General features: G+C 40.8%; 1 protein-coding gene across 1 annotated transcript in view; it reads right to left on the minus strand.

Annotated features, from left to right (window-relative positions):
• Positions 1-1,547: 1,547 nt before the first annotated feature.
• LOC121529586 (retinoic acid receptor alpha-B-like) overlaps positions 1,548-17,160 on the minus strand; it is a 33,872-nt gene continuing 18,259 nt past the window's right edge. Inside the window, exons 3-10 of the mRNA XM_041817525.1 lie at positions 8,109-8,263; positions 7,589-7,730; positions 5,302-5,462; positions 5,045-5,221; positions 4,305-4,509; positions 4,141-4,208; positions 3,879-3,969; positions 1,548-3,150 (exon numbers count right to left, since the gene is read on the minus strand). Of these exons, the coding sequence (XP_041673459.1) occupies positions 2,876-3,150; positions 3,879-3,969; positions 4,141-4,208; positions 4,305-4,509; positions 5,045-5,221; positions 5,302-5,462; positions 7,589-7,730; positions 8,109-8,263 (1,274 nt within the window). The 3' untranslated portion in view covers positions 1,548-2,875. The remainder of the gene's footprint in view (positions 3,151-3,878; positions 3,970-4,140; positions 4,209-4,304; positions 4,510-5,044; positions 5,222-5,301; positions 5,463-7,588; positions 7,731-8,108; positions 8,264-17,160) is intronic.

Below are 17,160 nucleotides of genomic sequence, written 5' to 3' on the forward strand. Positions count from 1 at the left end.
TTTGTGTGCAGAAGTTGTGAATGTTGGTGTGTTTGTCATACATTTACAGTTTATTACATGTTGATATAAATGGTGTGTGTGTGTGTGTGTGTGCGTGTGGAGGGTGGGCACATAATAAAGTTTGGGACCTGTGTAACCTAATCTTAATGTACAAAGAAATGTTTTATATCATTTAATTCATTCACATTTGTTTAAAAATATTCATGCATTATATGAAGTTTGCTATTTATTTTAACATTTATTTTTAGACATTTTGAACCATTTTTTGCAGTGTGTACATTATATTTTTTATTTGAAAGTTTTGTTCTTTTTAGCTTATTTCAAGTGTATTTTTTTCTCATCTTAGGCCTTTTATATATTTATTAACAAGAAATTACTTTGTCTTGGCAATATTAACCCCCTAAGGCCCGATAACTCAAATAATAGCCAGAAAATTCTAATTGGAACTTATATATTCATGTACTTATATTGAAATAAAAAATAAATAAATAAATAAATAAAATTGCCATAAAGATAATTCTGATTTTTTGGATCACATTTGATACATTAGGCATTTTTGGAGACCAATAATCTGCTGGAAGACATTTTTATCATTTATTAGATGGTATTCAAAAGGTTTTTTTCTATTGATCATGTTGATGAGATAAAGGTCTCAGAAAAGTGTGTATCAAATATGATACAATAGGCTTTAAAGGGTTAATATTAGATCACAAAGTTTGTTCAGTCACATTCAAGTTCTTTTTTTTTTTTTTTTTAAAGTCCTGTCCTTCCCAAACATTTCTATGGGAGGTTACCTAGAAGTATGTTAAATATATCCATGCAATAGATAGAGGAAACAGTCTATCCAGTGTCTTGGGCCAGGGGTGTCCAAACTATGGCCCGGGGGCCAAATGCAGCCAGTGGTCCAAATTTGATCAGCCTGCAGCAAATTCTAGAAATCAAAAGAAATATGGCCTAGTACTTTTCTGTACATGGCAAAAATATTGGCAATTAAATAATATCTTTTTCCTGACGAGTTTCAGCAGTAAATAGCAGTACCAGTAATATTCCAGGAGCGGAGCCAGAGGCTAAACAAGACCCCCAGAAATCTGGAAATGATTGTCTATTTGCCTTGTCAGCCATTACATCCGTTGTTTAGCGTTAATTCAGGCAGGCCACAGAGTCAAGCTCTGCCCTGATCAGCTTATGTAGCGCAAGCCCTCATCAGCTGACAGCCAGCTGGTTTGGTCTTAGCACGCTATTGGCTGATCACACTCATGCTGCCTTATTTAAACTGCTCTTGCCTGGCCAAGCTCTGCTGTGCTGTATGTGAGCTGCTCTTGCAACTCTCCTCCACCCCAGCTCCTCCTTTATTCTGCTTCTGACTTAAACAATGTCATTTACCTTGTCTTGTGGATATTAAAGTGGCCCCGACGTCCTTATGTATTTCTGTATGTGGCCCTCAGTGGAGAAAGGTTGGACCCCCCGTCATCCTGTGGCAACTCAAAACACAAATCTAAATTCCACATTTTTAAAGTAAATCATGTAACACCAAAATCACACATGCATGAGTATAGACAGAATCATACTTCTTTATTAAACTCCCTGTGTTTTATTTTTATGGGGTTTAACCCTCTGTACATTAAAAAGGACAACAGTGAGAATGATTGGTACCTGACAGAGAACGCTGTAGTGAGGCAGTGATCGTGTAAACACACTTTGACATTAAACGGTGCTTCCTATAAAAACTGAAGTCAGTTTGAACATTTTGAGACACATTTTGGCAGCATCTAACATCTCCATAGATAGAACCGTGACATAATCTACATGTGGACATCACCGGGTGGAGAAAGTGTTTTTATCTTGCTTTGGTTGAAAGTGTTCACCAACAGGCTAACATTTTATCACTTTAAAGAAAAGGTTTCACAGTTTGTTGAAGTTGCATCTAAAACAAACCAAATACAGCCTTTTCGTAAAGATGAAGGTGCATAGGAACACGTGGACATACATTTACCTCGAGCTAGAGACCAAAGAAGAAACCAGAGATCTTCACAGTTGAACTGGTGAAATATAGAATATACACATTAGGAAAATATCTTCTGTTATCAGCCCGTCTGAGTCTGAAACCTCTCACAACCTCCTTTATATTTACAATAATTTACACGTAATGACTCTGCATTCTGTACATGGACTTTTATGCAGAAAGAAATGCTTGCTTTAAGAGGAATCCTTCTCACTGAAGCATCCTGCACCCATTTCACACATGCACTCTTAAAAATGACCCGGTGATGCTGCATGTTATGAACAAGTTCTCTTTATCTGTTTAACAGAAATTAATGTGCCAGTCCCTATAAGAAGTCCACTTATTGTCCAGACGAGCTGAGTTTTTAACACAGTAGGTGAATTATCCAGGGCCATTATCTGCTGCTGCTCACATTGCATAGAGTTTTACTGCTTTCCTTTCTTTTAGTTCCTTTCTTGAGTTTGTATTGCGGCTTTTAGATGCAAAGATATTAAAGCAGAAACAATCCACCCTCCTCTCCTCGTGCACGCTCCACCTCTCCAAAACTAGAGTATCTTCAGTAGTAAAGGACAAATCTCCTGCTGTGTCATTGTCTGGAGTTCCAACATAAACATCTTTAGATCCACACATGCCGCACATAATGAGGCTCTTGGGCATTAAAAACGTGATCTTGTGTTGTTTCCTTAAAAGTTTAACACCATGATGTCTGAGCAGTAGTCAGTCTCACAGCATGGTTATTTGCTTCATTCATCCTTGTGTAAATAAAGTCATATTGTCTCTTATTGGTGCAGTTTTTCTCTCTACAATGTCTGCAGTTTCCTTGCAGGACCACAGGGTGGCACTGTGAGTAGAAAACATGCAGATGTTGGAGCTTCAGGTGGAGTCAGAGGCAGATGAAGGGGAGCAGGAACCGGGGCTCAGGCTCGGTGAGGGGACTGATTTTGGTGATAAAGGTGGATCACTAATCCTGAGATCTGTTTCATCCTCTTCTCCGTCTCCTCCTCGACTCTTTCCTCCCCCTTCTTTCCCTCCTTTCCCTCCTGCAGCTCCGTGCCCCTCCAAGCCCTCGGAGTTCTCCAGCATCTCCTGGATGAGCGGCGGCATGGAGCCGGGGATCTCCATCTTCAGTGTGATCACTCGCTCTGCTCCTGTGAGGACAAGAGAGAGTGGAGGGTCAGGATAAGAAAACAGGTCATTATTTCATGAATTTTCTCCCATGTACTCTTTGCACCAGAATAAAAATAATCTCAGAGGATAAATAATCACACTCTGTCAAAGAGCTTGTAAGCCTAAAGCAAGGTTTATTCACCAACAACCAAAGCCATGATTGTATAAACTGGAAATCCACAGATTTAATAGCAGCATCCATGGTGTCCCCAAATCCCTGGATCTTTGTTTTGGCCCAGGAAAAATGCATTTCCAACGCTTCAGCCCCTTCACTTAGAAAGTTAAGAGCCTCCACAAGGGCATCTACAGTCTCCATAAGGATCACAGCATCATTAGCAAATGACACTCTACGGTTCACTGCTCTGTTACCCGCCCCATGATCCAGTCCATACAGGTCCTGAAGAGGGGCTAAGAGCTACACCTGCCTTACTTCACCCCAGAATCAACTCTCTGGACCAGAATATAGGGCAAAGATGGGATCCCATGGAGCTCCAGAAACCTCCAGAGGACATCTCTGCTCATCAGTTTCTTCTGGAAGTCAAAACAGGCTCCAAGCAACCCTCCACTGACTGAATTCCTGAAAGTGCTCCATGAGAACCCATAGACCTTCTGGGTGTAAGCCTGACTGTCGAGGCTGCTGCTGTTGGAGCAGCCAATCACATACAACTGTGTTTGTGCAGAAGGCCTCTGGTGTGTCTGTGTGCCTCACCCTTCACACTGATGCTCCTGAGGTCAGTGATCTTCATCAGTATCTTTGGGAACATGCAGGGTTTCTCTGGCCTCCTCCTCCTCACATAGATCTGCACAAAACATGAAGAAGAAACATTAAAATAGGGCATATTTTGCTTTCTCTGTGCAAGAGACTAAAAACAACAGTACACTGCAGATAGGTTGCATAAGTCAGACAGTATAAGAAATAGAAATATAAAGTACAGATGTGCATGTTTATGACTAAAATGAAGATGTCAGACCTTTAAGGCTTCAACAATCGGCTCCTGAAGAAATTCAACCTTGTCCGACTCCTCCAGATCCTGTCGGTCTGTAAAGGAAACACAACATTTATGTACCCAAAAGAAAACAAAGCGTTTCCTTAAGTAATCTTCATTCATTCATCTGAGAAATCAAGTTGCAGTACCTCCACAGAGCAGACAGATGGCGCTGAGTAACCCTGTCTCAGCGTCGTCCATCTCCAGAGGAAGCAGCTGGTTGGCGAATGAGAACACGAGATCCGTGAGAGGTCCGAACCCAGCGTTGTGCATCTGAGTGCGGTTCAGAGTCAGGCCATCAGAGAAGGTCATAGTGTCCTGATCTGGAGTGTAGCGAGTGCAAATCCTGAGAATCTAAACATAAAAACATGGATGACTGGAGATAAAACTGTGTTGGTGAAAAAATGGAAGCAAGCTTTATGCACAAAAAGGTGTGTTCAGACCAAGGGCAAAACTCCAGCTCTTCACTCATATAATGAGCTCAAAGCTGCCATGAGTAAAATGCAGAGCATTGATTAAGGGCCTGTTACACCAGGCAACCCAACTAGATACAGGGATGCTAACAGAATCATCTGCAGCATTTCTCAGAGGTAAACATGACCAGACTCATCAAATCTGACACTGTGCAGCCTTTACATATCTGGAAGCAGCAATGATGTTTTTCCAGACAGACTTCTAGATAAGGCTGTGAAATTTACCCAGCCTGCCCCTCCAGGAACTTTCTAAACCCAGACATACTGCTGTTTATCTTGCCCTTGTATCCTCCAGAGACAAATATTTGCAGACCATAAGAATAACCACAGATGAACCTCTGATCAGTGGCCAGCCCTCATGCTGCTCTGTCTAAACAACCCTCAGTTTGATTGCATTTCTATAGAGATAAACTAACCAGAATGTCGAGACAGGCCGCTTTGAGCAGCGTGATCTGATCAGCGATGGTTAACGTGGTGAAACCGGGCAGCTGCTTGGCAAACTCCACCGTTTTTATGATGCACTTAGTGGACAGCTCGCTGAACTTGTCCCACAGACTCACATCCAGAGGGACGCGGTGCTCCGAGCTGTTACTCTGAGGACAGAAAGAGAGTGATTCAAGAAGACTGAGAGGCATTTGTTACTTGGTGATGAAACATCAGTGTCTGTGTGTACCGTTGTGTATTTTCCCAGCTGACACAGGGAGGGAAACGTGTCCTGATGAGCTCTTCGGACTCGTTCAATCATCTCCTCTGTGTCCGCAGACAGGACGTAGATCTCTGCCTCGCCCTGCCTCTTCTCTTCCTTCTTCTTCTTTGTTCTGTCGTTTCTCACCACTGAAAAGGCAGAGTTATCATTTCAAATCTTTTATCAAAGACAAGGAGGGTGTTTTCTACACATACAGGTGCAACACATTAAAATGAGAATATCATGAAATTCCACTATCTCTAAATATTAGAAAATCACAAAACATCAGTCCAAAAAAAATTTATAATACAGAAATGATGACCTGGATAATTCTGCTAATTTATTCACTCAATGAATTGTTTTCTTTTGCACAAATTCCTGCATCTGTATGACATGCCATGGTGCCGATCAGTCCGTGGCACTGCTGGGGTGTTATGAAGCCCAGGTTGCTCTGATAGCAGCCTTCAGCTCATCTGGATTTTGAGTCTGGTGTCTCTCATCTTCCAGAGATCCTCTATGGGGTTCAGGCCAGTCAAACACAGTAATACCAGGTTCAGTAAACCAGTTTCTGGTAGTTCTGGATTCACTGTGTGCAGGTGGAAAGGAGATCGGTATCTCCATAAAGCTTCTCAGCAGATAGAAGCATGAAGGGAGCTAAAATCTCCTGGTAGACAGCTTACAGTGTTGATCTGGACCTGATAAAGACCAGTGGACCAACAGCAGCAGACATGATACCCCAAACCTTCACTGACTGTGGAGACTGGAAACACTGGACTTCAAGCACTGAAGGATTCTGGGTCTCTCAGAGCTTCCTCCAGACTCTGGGACCTTGATATACAAATCAAATCCTTAATTCACTTTCAACTGAAAACAGGACTACAGACCACTAAGTAACGGTCCTGTAGGCTCTATGCACAACAGGGTGTGACGTATTTCTGGTGGAGAATTCTGCGGCCTGAAAAGTTCCACCCAAAAATACCTGCTAAAAACCAAAACATCCCAACCGTCATCGTTCTCCAAAGGTAAACCTTCCTATATTTTGATTATTTATTTATTTATTTTTCGATTGTTGGCATCCAAACGTGCTACAATGATGTTTCAGAGATGGGTCAATAGCACTTCTGGATATTATTGCTGTGTGCCGTAATTTGTACATCTTCAGCTAAATTAGACATTGGCAGTCAGCTTGGGTAACTCCTGCAAACAGCAGGTAAACCACAACAAAGCTGTCATCATACGCCGTTCTCTTCTGCTTTCAATCTCCCGACCAGAAGTTTAGGAGCAGCCTAATGTCAAATGCGAAAGTGATGCGTGCATAGAGCCTGTTCTTTTTCTCCTTAGCCCAGGTGACACGCTGACAATGTATGTGGTTCAGGAGTGGTTTGACACAGGGTGCAAGCCCATCTCCTGGATCCGTTTGTGTGGTTGCTCTTGATCCTCTGACACACAAGTTGTGTGTACTGATCCAGAGTGAGAGAATTAAGGCTCAGGAAAGCTTTGCAAACTGGACTTTTGCAGAATATTCTAATATTTTAGATAATACAGTTCTACAAAATATCTTGACATATTTCACTTAGTATGTCGTGAATCTAGAATTTAAAAGTTTCACTTTTTGAATTAAATCACAGGAAAACTAAACTGAACTTTAAGATGATATTCTAATTTCCAAGATATATCTAAATGTTGCACTACAGAGCCTTATTCCTGGGTCAGCTCTTCAGGTTAGATAATGTGGCAATTTTAGAGAAGATCTGCAAGAATCACAACCCTGAAACATACTGCTTCTTTCAGGAGAAGCTTTTATGTTGTGAACCTTAATATCTACCTAATATTAAGATTCACTGGCCAGAAGCTTTTATACACTAGATTTTTTTTTACCCAAAAAGCAACAATTACCCTCTATCCTTATTTATTTATTCCTTGCGTATAAAGTGCATGTATATATGCTGCAAAGAGAGTGTGCAGGAGAAGATATATGTCTCCAGTATCTCCTTAAAACAGCTGATAATGTAGTAATGAAAGATTGTGCTTATGACAAGCTAGGCTTACTAGATTGTAATTACTTAGTACAGCCACTAGAGGGAGGCAGATATCAGGAATTAAAACTGTTAGAACAGATTTTTAGCTGTTTTGTTTGTCCTGCTGAGTAAAATTCACTACTTTCTCTGTTATTTTGGATGTCTGTACATTAAAAAAGATATTTTAAAGTTTAAAACAGGACTAATGAAACAGTCCTGACCTCTGAGTGGACACACATCTGATAAACTTTACTCACACTCTTTGGACATGCCGACATCCAGGCATTTCTGCAGCCGACAGGACTGACAGCGGTTCCTTGTCACCTTGTTTATGACGCAGACTTTGTCTCTGTGGCATGTGTAGACCATGTTCTTCTGGATGCTTCTCCTAAAGAAACCCTGACACACAAATACAGACCATTAAAAACGTAGAAGAAGTGGGAGAGAAGGAAACGTGCAGGTGTTTTGTAATCAGACCGCTGAGGAGAGTTTATCTGGTTCTTTGTCCAGGCCTAAACTCAGATATAGGACTATACACTAACTGCATGCACAGAATCTCTCTGTGTGTATACGTATGTGTGTGTGCAGGATTAAATGAAGTAAAGAGGCTTACTGATCCTGGGGGAGGTGTAAAGGTTATGACCTCTTGGCTGACACATTATGCAAACGCTCAATAAGCTCACACGCTCTCTGCAGCTATTTTTCATTCAGGTTTTCTAACTCTGGCCCGCTTAGCGTCGGTGTTTGTGTTGTTTTGGGGTAAATTTAGCCTCCTACCTTGCAGCCCTCACAGGCGCTGACTCCATAGTGGTATCCTGAGGATTTGTCCTGACATACGAAGCACGGTTTGTACACTCGGGGTGGAGGTGGAGGTGAGGGGGGGCTGGGGACAAGCAGGTCTTCTCCTGAGCTGGTGCTCTCTGTCTCTATAGCTGCAGAGAAAACAACATCAGAGGGATTTACATCCAAACAGAGACTGGAGAGACACATTTTAAAAAGGATTTTATTGAACCTTTTACAGGCCTTTGTCCTGATTTCATAGGCATGTATGACCAGATTTTGGTATTAAAAATTTCTGTTTATGGACCTTTTGCGTGTCGTGTCACAACCTGTGCAATCCTGGACAGCTAAAGGGGCTTTGAGGGGATTTGGGGCAAGCTTAGGAAAACTTACAATGTGCCTGTGAGATGCCTGCAAATCATTTTATGACAGTTAAACAGCATATTCCACAACAACATCTCATTTACAACAGAAGAACTGAATGGGCTGATGTTAATGCTTGTGAATGCTGGTGTTACGGCTGCAAATGTAACCCAGAGGGATAGTGTGCATTTCATTTGCACCAAAAGTATAGACCATGGGTGAAATATAAAGAGCTGTACAACAGTCTGCTGCCCTCTGAGGTGTACATTAGTGGCTGGCTAACTTCTTAGCAGGGTCAAAGTGCAGAAAGTCCCAAAGTAGCAAGGTCAAAGGGTCATATCACCACCTAGCAGCATGGTGGGAGGGGCTAATCCTTTAAAAAAAAAACTTGGAGAGTAGTTGGTCAAAGGTTCTGTGATAAAATCCCTGCAGGTTAATCAATGCTATAAAACATATGATATAGTCGGTGTGCACATGCTTCTGTAGAGGAGTAAACTACATAATCTGAGCTTGACAAGCAACCATTCTATCAAGCCATGATTCTTCACCATCAGTGGAGCCAGTTAGTGAATTAAAGTCTTGCTGAAGCAGGTCAGGAAAAATGCAAAAACATCACTCCCACTAAGAAAAGCCACCATTGTTTACGGACTTACGGTTGCTCTAAATAAACCATGCATGTATCCTCAAACGACGCTGATACGCCCATCCTTTCTCAGACTGGGCATCATCGTTTCAGGTTTGAGCTTTGCAAGATTACAGAATGGGAACAGGGCACAGGTGTTCATGCATTAAGGACCTTGCTGAAGAGCCCACACTGGATACTGATGGAGTCCTGACCAGGAATTGCACCCCTGACCTCCTGTGCTCAAGTCAGCAGTGTAAACCACAGAGACATTCATCCTTTCATTCATTAGTAATCACTCACTCACGTGTCTCTCTTTTCCTGCACCGTTTCCTGCTCTGGTAATCAGCTGGTATGGGCGTCTACTCACTTAAGCCCTGAGCCAATCCCTTTCAGCCACGACCTCTCTCTCAATCCAATCGCTCTGCAGCTGTCATATTTTTAAATCTGTCCTCCACCCAAGTCACCTCCATTACATCTCATCAGTGTCCAGTTCTGCTCCTCCATGCGTCCTGCATCCCTTCATCGTTACGTCCAGCATCTCATCAGTCTCTGGATCAAGCTCCTCAGAAGTCTCTTATCCCACTCTTTCCACCACCACTACCAGTGTCTAGACCCCATAGGGGGGTATCCTATCCTGCTGTCAGCCTCACTACCCCTTCAAGTTCATAAAGACATTACAATGAGTCTATTTGCAATGTTTTACAGTTTCAAACATTGCCTAACTTGTAAAATAAATCATTGTTAAACTTGTATAAGTCTCTCCTGATTGAACTGCATACTCCCCCAGTGTCAGCATACTAGGGCTGAATGATTTTGGAAAATAATCCAATTGCGTTTTTTCTCCCCAATATTGCAATTGCAATTTGATATGCGGCTATTCCCTAACTTTCTTTTATTCTTAGACAGGGGCTGAACAATTCTTTAAAAGTGTCTAATTCTGATGATTTTGACTCGTATTGCAAATTAGATATTAATTATTGCATTGAAGGGTTTTTGTCATTCTTATATTTAATAAGAAAACACAAAAATGAAGAAAGTAGGATTTGCTTGTAGACTTTTCTAAAAAAATGGCACCTGAATGATTACATGATATGTCATGCATAACATCTGCTGCAAAAAAAGTTTAAAACTGGTATTTTGAAACAAATTGCAGGTCCAAGAAATATTGCACCTTTTGCAATTTGAAAATTGCGATACGCCATATTGTGATTTAATCTCATTTTTGATAAATTGCCCAGCCCTACAGTATACTGGGACAAAGAAAATAGTCCAGTTAAACATCTAAACAAGCTAAAACCAACATTGTACAATCCTGGTGCCCATCCGCTGTTTAATGCTAATTTACCTTTTATTAATGTCATTAAACTCATGCGTGCGGTAACTACTGATACACTTAAAGATTTTTTTTCTTTAGTTCATCTGTCTCCTCACATGCTTTTATTTGGCTCTGATGTTGGAATTATTCATTTGTGGTTATTTTTAACCACTTTCACCACTTTTTCCCCACACATTTCTGTCACTTTAAACCTACTTTTTCTGGTTTTTGCATATTTTCACCATTTTTTCAGTCACATTTTGCCCAGATTTGCTTTTTTGCCCATTTCTGCAACATCTTTTTTTTTGCAACTTTAGCTTACTTTAGCTGCTTTTGCCATTTTTTGCTGCTTTTCACCCATTTTGACACATAAGTTAAAATGTCATCTGACTAAACGAAGTGTTAAAGTTAAACAAAATGCACAAAGACTGCATAATTGTGGCAATTGCAACACATAATAAATTCCAGGAAAAATAGTAATCCAAGAGGTCAGTATGATTTTCCTTCCTCTCTTTATCACACATTTGTTTGGTGTGTAGAAACAATCTTATCAGCATAAACATATGATCGTAAGCCAATAACATATTTTGGCTGTTACGCGATTAATTCTTATAATCATGGTTGATCCATCATTCATTCATCTTTATTCCAATACTCCCTAAGATCTCTGAGCACAAATACTTTCTGGCTTTCCAGCAGAGTTGGAGATCCAAAAAACTTGCTTTAATGAACCCTTAATACACACTGTTGACTTCCAAATTAATTGCCATGTTTATCTTATGATTCCAAATATCAACCTTGATTTTAGTTGAATTAAAAAAAAAAAAAGTCCTGTCAAGTCAGCATCTAAGTTTGTGTATTTCCCCTTTGACCACTTCTAACCACTGCTGCAGGATTTACCAATGCATTTCTGCAGCGGTGTCACGGTTCCTACAGAAGTGGGTATACTCCACTGCCTGCTCTTGAATATTTAGTTCATGTGTAAATATCTCTTTTGCATTTTCACATCAACAACCAACTTCTGCAGCTAAACTTTAGGTAATAAGGATCGTCATGATATTAAGATGAGAGAAGCAAGCGGATAGGACGTAGTGCTGCCATGTTCACATCACTTGCTTTAAATATGACCCTCCTCACTCTGCCTCTGATTGGCTTACCCCGATATTCTTAACCAAACAATTAAGACAATAACCAGCAAATTAGAGTCAGAGTAGGGCTGGTCTTTCCTTCATATTGCATACTTGTCTGCAGACTAACAGAGTTTCTGCAGGAGCATGATAGAGCAGGGTACAGTAGGAGCTCCACATTTACAAACACTGAGCTGTGCTGCCTGCTGAGCCCGTCCGTTACTACCTCCGAAACTGCAGCCAACCTTTGACACCCCTGCGACATTTGTATTTAAGGCAAAACGTCACCATGGTGCAAGTATCACGCCTTGTAACAGCAAAGTAAGCAATTATTGACTGAAAGAGTCAACACTTCCAACATGGCAGCCACCATCGTTGGGCTTCAAAACAACGCTCCAGCAACTAATGGATGACATCACTGTGACTACGCCCATGTTTTGTAGTCCATGTTCCATATAGTCTGTAACACTGTTTTCAAGAAGTCAGTGAAATAATCTTCATTGGGTAAACATTTGAAACAGAAACCTCAGTTCTGTCTAATTTTCTGTCATGTCCTTCATTTAATATGACCAGTGGGAGAATCAGACCCCAGTCAGGATCTTAACAGGGACTGAACACTTCTATCTCTCTATAATCCAGTGTCACATCTCATTTTGTCACCGTGTTTTATTTTTGTTCTCCCACCTGAGTCGGACACATTTTAACATCCTGACCGTTCACATTAAAACTCCCAGACCGTCCACAGCTTGTCTGCTCTTCTGTGCCCTCTCTCACCTCTAACCTAACACTTCCACACCAATACACACACTCACTCATGGCTCCCCTCCCCCGGCGTTAGAGGCCATACCAGACATTCCTGTTTGGAGGAGACTCAGCTCCCCTCTGCTGCTGGGCTGTTTACACAGAGAGAGATGAAGAGAGAGGGGATGTCTAATAACCGGCCGTATGAGGATGTCCAGAGAAATATGGGGATGAGTGGTGATATTTTAGTTTGTGTGTCTTCACTCATAATAGACGAATCCATCAGATGAGACGCAACTGTTCATTTTAAGATACTAAGACATATACTGTATGTAGTGAAGGATGTACCAAGCTGTCTTGCAACCTCTCAGGGGTGGGCAACTGGCAGTCCAGGGGCCATATGTGACCCTCTCTGCACTCACTGTGTCCTACAAGTCAATTTCAATTTGTCAAGATCACTCTAGTCAGTGACAGGTCCTCATTGTATCCTCTTGGTAATCTAAAGGAAAATGAAAAAAATAACAGAACAAGCTTTACTTTTTTGGTCAGATGAGAGCAAGCAATCAACTAACGAACTGGAAGGTGTCAGCCCAATTAGTAGATATAGTCTGCGATTCTTATGGATCACTAAATGCATTTCATTCTGGAACACTCATCAAACATTTAGGCTAACCATTTTATTGCAAAATGGACATCCAGTTTTACTTGGCGGAGATGCTTAAGATGCTTCCTGGGTTAGTCAAGCAGCATGCTTTGACTTTCCAGGAGCTAGAAACCTCCATATAGAAGCATAAATTTTATGGCAATGCATATTGAAGACAATGAAATTAGTCTGAAAGCAATTAATCCATAGTAGCATGAATCTGAACGCAACAAGTTCTGTGCTATAAAGGAAGAGGCTGGGGTGGAGGAGGTTAAGTTTTATGCTATAAAGGAAGAGGCTGGGGTGGAGGAGGCTAAGTTTTATGCTATAAAGGAGGAGGCTGGGGTGGAGGAGGTTAAGCGTTATGCTATAAAGGAGAAGGCTGGGGTGGATGAGGTTAAACTTCATGCTATAAAGGAGGATGCTGGGGTGGAGGAGGTTAAGCTTTGCCAGCAGCAGTGCGGTGCATCAGCATTAATGCAGGCACAAATGAGTGAGAAGGATGTCATATTTAAACGGACAGCTGTGTTGAGAAAAAGAGCTTTGATTGGCTGTGGGAGCTTGGAAGTGATGATTGGGATCAGCTGATCATGGCTAGGCGCAGAATTCTGTGTCCTGCATGAAATAACGGCAAGCTTAGTTTTTTCAAAAAAATTCCACCTGGTTGTTATATGCCTATGACATTGGTTCCCAACTTGGGGTCTTGGACCCCCTAGGGGGCGCCAAAGATCTTAGGGGGGGTACGAGGCTTTGTCTGCTCTGAGGCTTAGATTTGCAAATATTGACTAAAACCCTAATACAGCAGTTTATAAAAAGGTCTTTGATAAGAAAAGCACGCATATGCCTTTTTTAAGGGTTTTATCAGTGAAATTATCATAATCTATGTTGAATTTGGAGGCAGTGTGTCACTTTTTCCTCTCTCTTGGGTCCTGCTTTTCTTAGGTACAAGTCAGGGGGCTCCAAGGAAAAATGGTTGGGAAACACTGCTCTATGAGGTATACTGGCTTTCAGTCATGTGACCAGTGAGGAGAAATGGAGGGCAAAAAGAGCCTAGGACAGAGGCATTGACCACTATGTGGAGCTGCAGCACCTCAGACAATCCATGTTCAAAGAAAGAATATAAAGAAATGTCCAGTTCTGATCAAACTGCCACTATAACTACATTCACGGTAATCTCTTCACTAGCCACTAGGGGTGTAATGATTTACAGAGGTCAGGGTTCAGTTTGCACTTGGTTTGGGGCCACAGTTCAACAAGGGTTTGCTTCATTGGTTAAAAAAAAATGGAACCTAAAGTCCCAGCTTTATAATTCCATTTCGCCTCTTATTTATTACCTCCGCCAAGGAGGTTACATGATAGGGTGGGTTTGTTCATTTGTTATTTTGTTAGCAACATAACTAGAAAAAGTTATGGACGGATTTTTATGAAATTTTCAAGAAATGTCAGAAATGGCATAAGGAAGAACTGATTAGATTTTAGGAGTGATCCGGATCACCGTCTGGATTTTTTAAAAGGATTCTGTACTATTGGGAGATAGGGCTAATGGTGGAGGTCTGTGCTGTTACCACTTTACACCAGGAGATGGCAGACATGAGTAACTTCAATCCCAACAGCATTTTGGGTTTGTTTCTAGTCAAAGTTTTGGAGTTTATAGAGTTTGAAAGACGCACACCTGGTCAAGGAGATGAGTTGGAGCATAACAGAGAGAAAGACAGCGAATTGTAGCAAGAATGCAGAGTTCTGGCAGAGGTCGGTGCTCTGGCGAAGGTCTGTGCTCTCCAAGTGCTTTTCTAGTTACTTATTTATGCTAAAATGGGCACTTTACCATGAGGTGTGTATGGGAGTTTTGTATGGATTTCATTTTATAACTGTGGAGGTGTTTGCTTGGCTATTCTAACTAAATATCTGCAGGATGACCTGGTGTCATTCTCTGCTTCTGTAGAAATTGTGGTCGTTCACACTAGTCTCCATCTCTCCGTGATGGCCTGGGTTTTATCAGTACCTAATCTCCCCCCACTTCCTCCGTTATCACTGTCAGAATCTGCCCTACAAGTTTCTCTAAGGTGAAGAGGAAGTTTAGCTTTAACATCATTAAAAAAGAAATAGAAATACAGCTTTAGCTGCATTTCATTGTGCTTCTTTACAACACAAACTAAATAAAAGCTGTGTCAATAAAACCTTGTTTGACTCTGATTCAATTCACGCTTACAGCAGCCTGTCTGTCCTCGGGCCACTTTAGCTGGACACTAGGTTGTGTGGGGTTAAGCTGTTTTTTAAAACCTGATGTAGAGCGATGTTCCAAGGTACCGTCTCTGGAGGACGTCCTGGATTTAAACATAAAACTCCTGGTCTGGGGGACAATATTTCACCTTAAAGACTGGCCTTTCCTAGAACAGAAGGCTCAACAATTCTGTTTTTACAAGACAAAGCTTTTAAAGCTGATGTCTGAAGACAAACTGTTAAGGCCTACAGGATTCCACAGGATTTTTCTGCAACCTAAAACAGCTGACTTCACAGCAGATTTAAAGTAATGCAAGTTGTCATGTTTGGAGAAACTCTTTTTCAAGTTTTATTTTCAGTTTTTTTTATGCCGTTATTTGAAAGACAGGACAGTGGATTGAGTCAGAAATAGGGAACAGAGAGATGGGGATTAGATGAGGACAAGAGTCTCTGTACATGGCTATTGATGTGTCATTTATACTGAAAATGTCGAGTGTTTGTGCTACAAACAGTCGCAACTCTGGAAGTGTTTCTAGGGCCAAACCAGCAAACTACCACTGCAAAACAAACCAGGAATAAAATGACAGTGTTAAAGAGCATGAGGTGCTAAGAAGGCAGGAGGTTACAGTAAGTGTTTAAGTGGTGGTGAAAATTGCAGATCTGCCCTTTAGTTCTCTAAATAAAGAGCTGCTATTACTGCAAAAAGCCCTGTCGCTCTTAAATTACATGCTTTGAGTTTTGATGTTGACCTAAGGTGGGCTTTATTGTTTTGATTGCTAAAGAGTGATTGGTGACAGGGAAGTAAAGGTGGTTAGAGAGAACTGAAAGGCTGCACAGTTCACACAGAGGTTTGTTACATTTGCATTTGCAGTCTCATCACTGCATTCTGCAAGAAACTTAGTTTTCCTATTATAACAGGTAAATAATCTCCGGAAAACAACTAGAATGTTTTAATTTTTTTATCACGGCAAAACAGGTGTTGAAATCCCAAGATAACATGACTAAGTTAAGATCTCGATAAACCAATCATTAATAAAGCAAAATTGTTGACTGTAAAGAAAAGTGGACAAAATCTGGAGACAAACAACCAAAAACTGTCTAAATCAAAGTCTTTTATTTAACACAGTGTTGCAGAGGTTGGTAAACAACATGAAAGGGGTTTGTGGATTGTGGCTAATGTTAGCTGTGCTAGCGTTGCCATTTGCGAGATGCTATCAGTGCTATCAGCTCACTGTTGTTTACATCAAGCTAAAGAGCATTGTGCTAGCATGGTAGCCATTAACTGGAGCTACAGTGGCTACTCATGTAGAGCGGCTGTTTAAGTTTAGATGGGGTATCTGATTAGGATTGTGGGCCTGAACTGATTAAAAATATTAAGAATTAGATTAGCTGACAAGTTAATTTTTGTGTTGATTACTAACGGTGTGTATGTGGAGCTGTGTAGCGAAACCCACTGTAAATCAACAGACGGGGATACATCAAACTGGAAACGCACCATGAAAATACCTCGAGTGTTGACACCCATTTGAAAACCGTCCAAACTGTGGGGGACCCAATCAGATTGACAGAAAGTGAAAACATCAATTTACAGTATCACCTTTACCCCTCTGGTACCCCTTGTGCCAAAAATGCACACTTAATTGATTTTTTTTTTTTTTTACTTTGTCCTCTTTCACAATTAAAAAAATCATGTATTGTATTTTTTGTTCATTTTTGCCTTAAATGAGAAAAAAATAATTCAATAACAGTGAAACAATTTTGAAATGTATGACATTCATAACATGATTTGAAGGTGTGCATTTTTTTGCGCAGAAGGGTGAAAAACTTGAGTATTTTAGAATAACTGACCTCACAAAAATAATAATAATGCATTTTAATCAATGTTGCTACTAATCAATGACATATGCCAGGCTGCAATCATCCATAAATAAGTTATTCACTTTTAGTGTAGTATCTTGAAAAAATCCATTTTTGGTTTTTTTCTATCAAAAAAATTTGTTTACATTACAAACATG

This window comes from Cheilinus undulatus, linkage group 21 (assembly GCF_018320785.1).
Source record: "Cheilinus undulatus linkage group 21, ASM1832078v1, whole genome shotgun sequence".
Taxonomy (NCBI): Eukaryota; Metazoa; Chordata; class Actinopteri; order Labriformes; family Labridae; genus Cheilinus; species Cheilinus undulatus.